The sequence below is a fragment of the Sinocyclocheilus grahami genome, unplaced genomic scaffold (assembly GCF_001515645.1).
Source record: "Sinocyclocheilus grahami isolate Dianchi unplaced genomic scaffold, SAMN03320097.WGS_v1.1 scaffold487.1, whole genome shotgun sequence".
NCBI lineage: Eukaryota > Metazoa > Chordata > Actinopteri > Cypriniformes > Cyprinidae > Sinocyclocheilus > Sinocyclocheilus grahami.
Window position 1 is genome coordinate 1403710 of NW_015505666.1, and position 7438 is coordinate 1411147.

A 7438-nucleotide genomic window follows, 5' to 3' on the forward strand; every position below is an offset into this window, starting at 1 on the left:
GACAGACAGACAGATAGATAGATAGATAGATAGATAGATAGATAGATAGATAGATAGATAGATAGATAGATAGATAGATAGATAGATAGATAGATAGATAGATAGATAGATAAACATACCAAAAGATGATAGATACTAGAACAAGACAGATAGACAGACAGACAGACAGACAGATTGACTGATAAACAGACAAAAAGATGATAGATACTAGAACACTAGATAGAAAAACAAGACAGACTGACAGACAGACAGACAAACAGCGATACAGACAGACAGACAGATAGACAGAGACACAGACAGACAGACAGACGATAGATACTAGAACACTAGATAAAAAAAAGACAGACAGACAGCTTCTCTCAAGCTTTCCCTCTGTCCTTAGACAGACAGACAGACAGATTGACTGATAAACAGACAAAAAGATGATAGATACTAGAACACTAGATAGAAAAACAAGACAGACTGACAGACAGACAATCAAACAGCGATACAGACAGACAGACAGATAGACAGAGACACAGACAGACAGACAGACAGACGATAGATACTATAACACTAGATAAAAAAAGACAGACAGACAGCTTCTCTCAAGCTTTCCCTCTGTCCTTCCTTTTCATTTTTGCTGCAGCGTGTTCTTTTTTTCTTCCAGGACTGAGTTTGGGCACCCCTGCTCTACAGGATGTTGGCCTTCCGGGACCAGGATTGGACACCCCTGCTCTACAGAAAGTGGACCCTTTAGGACAGGAGTGTCCAAACTTGGTCCTGAAGGGCACTGTCCTACAGAGTTTAGCTCCAACTTGCCTCAACCCACCTGCCTGGAAGATTCTAGTGTGCCTAGTAAGACCTTAAACAGCTGGTTCATGTGTGTTTAACTGGGCTTGGAGCTAAACTTTATCCCTGCTCCTGGGGACCCACCGTCCTGCAAAGTATATTTCCAAACTGCTTCAGCACAACTGCCCATGTATCCTTCAAGTGATCCTGAAAAGTTTAATTAGCTGGTTCATGTGTGTTTGATTAGGGTTGGAGCTGTACTCTGCATGACAGTGGGTCACCAGGAGCAGGGTTGAAGACCTCTGCTCTACAGGACAGTGGCCCTCCAGGAGCAGTATTGGGCATCCCTACCCTAAAACAACCACTTTACCTCTGCAGTTAACTGGCTTGCTAGCAAATCCTATATTAGCGGCTCACGAAGGTCCCCTTTTTGGGCTTGAACTTTTAAAGTTTTAGTTAACAATCAACACTTCGTAAGTAGTTTGTAGGGTCTCAATTGATAACCTAAACTTTATAGGTTCAAGCCACATAAGGCAATCTTAATGCCTTCACCATTAAAAGGCAATCAGGTAACTGAAAAATACATTGCGCACCTTTACCACTGACAGCATCCCTTCATTGTTGTCCAGGTTGGTCTGTATCTCAAAGTTCTGGTTGGGATCTCCATTGATGATGGAGTAGATGGCTCTCCAGGCTCCAGTGGCGGGGTCGTCTCTGTCATCCACTGTCAGGTTCACTACCACCCCAGTTGATCCCTCATTCACTGATGCCTGGAACTACAGCACAGGTAGTTTGATCGGTCAAAAATTTCAAAATGTTTGAAAACCAAGAAATCACATTACAGCAACACTTTAGAATTCATCATATCACATGTAAATTGACATGAATTTGCAGTTTGTAATCAACATAAATAATTCTCTTTCCAGTCTCTTCAAATAATAAGACAGAATAAGCAGTGGAGGAGTTGCTGGTTGTAGAAATTAATTAATTTAATTGGAAATGAATGCTTTGACTAGATATTCACAATTATGGCTCTTATGTTTACAGAGATTAACACAACCAGTGGGACAGGCATCTACTGTTTTCAGCTAACCACACACCACCTTGAGTAATCAAAGAAGTGCTGATCTACCTACGGCTGCATCAATTCAATCCGTTTAGTCCTTCCTTCCTTGTTTTGTACATTACAAATCTCTGTCTTACATCCACTCTCCTACCCTTCTTTCTGTCCCTCTGTCAAAGATAAGGCTTAAGCTAAGCCTATATGAAACAGCTCTTGTTTTGTTTTGTCACTGGAGGATAGCCACTCTATTCAGAGTGCTGGAAATCTCCATAGTCCTTGCTCAATCCAACCCAATGTCACAGGCCTGTTTGGGGAGATGAAGTGTTCCTAGAAAGGCCAGATGAGCTTTTGTCCCCATCAGCTCTGCTATCATTTCTGTTTAGTGGCTTGTGAAGTGAGCACCCCCTCTATGCCTCAGGGATGCACTCCCTTTATAAGAGCTGTCTAGTGGGGAGGGTATAGGGGGAGAGATGCAAAGGTCATCAGCATCCTGAAGGGGGTGCTGCTGGATCTGGGTGGCTGGATGAATTAAAGAAGTTTAGAAAGCGAAGCTAAGTAGTTTAAACCCCCATGGAACTGAAGTACTGCTGCTAGGCCCTGTCTCTAAATTAATGCTTATTGCTTTTGAGCCACAGTAGTGAATAATCCAGTATTAACAGTAAAGAAAATCCCTAATGTCATGAAGGCACATCTACGTTGACAACATTCAGGCTTAGTTTCTCACTTTTTTACATTACGTGTGAAAACGTTCTGCTACCACAATCTGCTGTAGACATATCAGGCAGTAGACGCAGGTTGTGACTTCTAGCCTCATTCATTTTATTATACCTGAAAATAAAGATTTTTCATTTCTAAGGCCCATTTCCCAAGAATATCTTATTTAGTAATATAAGAACCCGGTGATTTTGTTCCTTACAAGAGAGAGAAGGAAAAATAACCTCCTGGAGTCAGCCTTACATATAAGCCACGGTTCATCCTTTCTTGAAAATAGATCTCCATTTCATTTTTTCATTTCTGAAACACAAGCCTAGCTCACCGTATCCTTAAAACCTGTGGGTGTCTCGAAGGAGATGAGATTGCACCTGTCTGCTGAAGGCCACGAAGCGATTACATCACTTACATATTACTTCAGCTCCAATGAGAGCCTTGTGTCTACAGTGAGCCCTGCAGGTGTATCACTGTCAAAATCACAGTGGCAAGAGATATTCTCCCGCTATCAACCAAGATTTTATCATGTGTGGAGTAAACAATTAAACAAAGGTTGTCACAAATGTTTACTGAGGGACGCGAATATGTCCACACAGCTTCACGCTGTGCATCTTCACATCGCTGACCGGTCGTGTTTCATTTAATCATCTGGGGCAGTGAAGCGGTCAGATGGATGTATTCAATCTTTGTTGGCTGCTGATACCCTGGCCCTGCCACACCACTGATAAGACCCCAATCCCTCTGAGTTCACAAAGCAACCAGCAGTGTGACAAACAGAGAAGTTATCAACCCCGAGGCTAGACCCCAAAACTGAGGGAACTTGGTGGATTTGTGTGTGTGAGGTAGATTTCGCCTAGTCAAAGCCCCCCAGCACCAGAACACAGGGAAAGTGAGGAAGGGAGAAAGCATGTGGCCAGAGAAAGATAAATCACTTTCTACAGAGGCACTGATGTGGTGAGACCCGGAAGCCATGAATGACTGGGATTATTTGGCATGCAATTCATTATCAGTAATGTAGTGCAGTGTGAAGGCATCATTGGAGATTCGTTTTGAGCTGTGCTACTGCTTTAGTAGCTAATAGCTCAGAAAATACACACCTGATACTGTAAAATCCCCCCCAGCCCCCTTCGTCTCGACATCTGTTCGTGGAATCAAATCAACATTCATGACCTTTCGAGAAACTCTGCCTGACTTACACGTCTCAAATTGCACATCTAAAACCAGGAATGTGAGAAAAAAGCTGTGCGCTGTTTTCACAGCTTAACAAGATTCTAGAAACTAACACTTTGCTTCAGCTAAACTGGGAACGCATTTGAGGTGAAAGCACTCCAGAAGCCTTCAGAGAGCAAGAGTCGTGTGAAGAGTCTCTCCTGATGTGACTGTGGAAGACAATACAGGTGCCTTTTAATGCCACAGGTAACCTCAATCACACACTTTCACTTCAGAGCCTCTCAGAGTGACAGACTGAGGTGTTCTACAGTATGACGGCCCTTCATCAGGAGCCAGAGACCCCTACAGTATTGGTTATTTTGTCAAAACTTACGGTAACACATTATAAAAACATAAAAAAGGGCCAACCAGATTTTTAGTGCTGATTGTGAGGGAAGGTCTGAAGAATGGATCTAAATATGGAAAATATGTTAAAGGCATATTTCACCCCAAAATTAAAATCTTGTAATCATTTACTCACCCTCATGTCGCTGTAAAACGTACTTATGTTCTGTGAAACACAAAATGAAATAGAAAAATATCTCAAAAACAACTGAAACATTCTTCAGAATATCTTCTTTTGTGTTCCATAGAAGACAGAATGACATGAGAGTGAGTAAACAGTGAACATTTTAATTTTTGGTTGAACTATTCCTTTAAAGCTATTTATCATTTTTACATTTATACTTATTGTACACCATCTAGGCACCTTAAGCATACTATTTTAAATACACTATAATTTGAAATGTGCTAATTCTAATCTTGCATACATATAAGGACATATAGTACACAAACTGTGAGCCTATTTGCTCATTTCCTACCTACTATGACAGATTTGCAAGTAGACATTTTTACATACAGATAACAGACTTGTCTGTCCTCCTGTTATCTAGCAAAGTCTATAAGTGACACGTTACTTCATTTACTTCATCCTTAAGGACATATATATATGTGTGTGTGTGTGTGTGTCCTGAGATGAAATGAGAACTCCTGAATGTTCACAAATTGCCTTACACAGCTGATTTTATTTATGAGGACATATCTTCTGTAGTTCATTAATTACCAGCTGGACTTCGCAGGACAGATGGGACTCATAAAAGAATCTTGGAGTTATGACTTGTAGTGTTACATTTAAGATGGAAGATGGAATGTTAAATGGAATCATCTTCTATTAAGAGAACAGAATTGTTTTAAATCTATACAGGATGCAGTTTGTGACACAAAAATGAGTGTTTATCAGTATTTATCAATTTGAATCAGTTAGGAAAGTGTCAATATTACAAATAAATAAATAATAACTGTACATTTGATAGTGGGAGACATCAAAATTTCATTTATTTTGTTAAGTGATAAAATAAAAAGATAATCATTCCCACATCATTCCGTTTCACTCAATTTATTCCTATGATAATTAAAAAGACTAAAATATAAAACATTTAAAATTGTGAATCTGTTCATCTTGAAATATTTATGTAGTGTTATAATTTGACTAGGTAGAAACTACATTTATATGTGTGTAATGGTGTGTGACAGTACAATTAAAAATATATATTTTATTTTCCCAACAGATCCAATGAAGCCATTTCTCAGTGTGCTAAAATCAAAGTGACTGCAACTCAAATGCATTTCAACATTTAATTAAGTCAGATTCAAGTTTTGGTTCCATTAACCATTCTTTTAAACATCTGGAGAGTAATAAATTGAATTCCATTACCAAGTAATGAGGTAATTTCAGTAATGTATAAAAAAATCTTGCAATAAAATGTGTTTACACAGACATTTTATGATCAAGTCTTTTTGGAGAATAAATGTATTTTAACAATTGGCCTACATATTAAACAACAATACCATACAAACAAATATGTGACCACTATTTCCATCTATTAAATATACATAAAACTATGCTGCAATATGAACAACCGGTCAGCAACTCTCATTGTAGATTCATCTGCAGAAGAATACAAGTATGAAAGCTTAATTAATTAAGTGTATGGTTATCGACTGGTTTTCTTTTCTGGTCTTTTCCAATCCCTATACATATATTTTAGTATGAAACTGAAAGTATTATAAGTCTGGCTAATTACATTCAAATGAATGCTGCAACATCAGAACAAGTACGCTTAAAGTCCTGACTGAGCGACAAAATTGACAAGCTCATCATTTGTCTTTTAATGAAGTGAATGCTGATAAACTATTGTTCTCTGCTTTTCTAATTCTGCTGAGTAGTGTTTGATTCCAGAGCATTTTTACAAATGCTTTCTTGGCACCAATTTGAGCTGAAGGTTCAATCTATAAAGTTATGAGAGTTACGCATGTAACTGAAAGTCTCAAACAATAAGAAGCTCAACACAAATGGATTCAAAATATTGAATACAGGGCTTTCAAATATAACAACCAGTCAGTGAACCAAGTAATGAAAACCATGAGACAAATGAAAGCAAACAGCCCACACATCACTTGACTTGGCCTCCACAACAGAACTGTAAACATGCTAATATCTGCTAATTGAAAATTATAGTTAATAAATCTTTCACTCTCTTACTCTCTCAGCAGTGAATATTAAATGTGTTGCACTAGAAAGGGTTGCTGTTACTTTTACTCTGTATTCACTGCTTAAAACGTGCCTTAATGAGACAGAATATCAGTATCTCACCTATAGGTCACCAGCCAGAATCATGGGTTTCACGGTCTATATATATTTGTCCAGTATACAATGTTCATTTTAACTCTCTAACTTAACTGATGTATACTAGGCACTCAAGCTCACACTGTGTGACAAATAAAGACATGATCAAGTCAATATCCCTCAACTGAATATGTCTGTTCTTGATGGATATGAAAATGACATATAGATGGCAACAGATGTAGTATAACTGCAACTTATGATGAGTAAATTCACAAATGCATAAACATGCCAAAAAAACTAACAAGCTGGCAAAGTGATCTGGTGCATTGTGAGACGGACATGTTTTGTAAACAATTTATATGCAGAAATGCAAATGAAGAGATTCCAAAGAAAAGATTAGCATAATATGAAATATGCTAAACAACTATAATGTGGTCTGGTGTTTTCATTATACAAACGGAAAGACTACTCAGTCCTGTCAAACACACTGATGAGAAACATTAATTTATATTAATGCACGCTAAATATGCTGAAATGACTTTGCAGATTTGATAAAGGATTACACAGTGTTAGAAGCTGGTTTCCTTCTCTTGACATGCCATGTTAGCATATTCTGAGTAAATTAATTTAAGCTCTAATTGAATGGCTATCTTATTAATTTTCTTGGAAAAATAATGTATAGTGGTGCTTTGATATTAATATGAAATAAACGTCCAAAACATACAGAGATAAAACTTTGTATAATTATATAGTGCTTAACAGGTCAGCTGTTCAAATATAAATTTATATGAATATTCTATGCATACTAATTTGTAACTGAAGTGTTAATCTTACTTGAATTAATCATCTGTTAAATGTTTAATGATGTGTCTTAAGAAATGTTATTATAAAGTGTTATTTTTGCAGTGTGTGTTTGACAATATTAGTAGTGCATTGTGTATCAGAAAGTGCGTTTATGGTTATGTATCAAACATAGTTACCTAATTTTTGGATCAAAATTGTCATGGATAATTATATATATATATAAAAAAAAAAAAAAAAAAAAAAAAAAAAAAATTATA

At 37.4% G+C, this 7438-nt stretch overlaps 1 protein-coding gene across 1 annotated transcript in view; it reads right to left on the reverse strand.

The window, feature by feature from the left end:
- The window catches only part of LOC107553949 (cadherin-13-like), a 208777-nt gene that overhangs the window by 49362 nt on the left and 151977 nt on the right, over positions 1–7438 (reverse strand). Inside the window, exon 10 of the mRNA XM_016236293.1 lies at positions 1361–1547. Coding sequence (XP_016091779.1) covers positions 1361–1547 — 187 coding nt within the window. The remainder of the gene's footprint in view (positions 1–1360; positions 1548–7438) is intronic.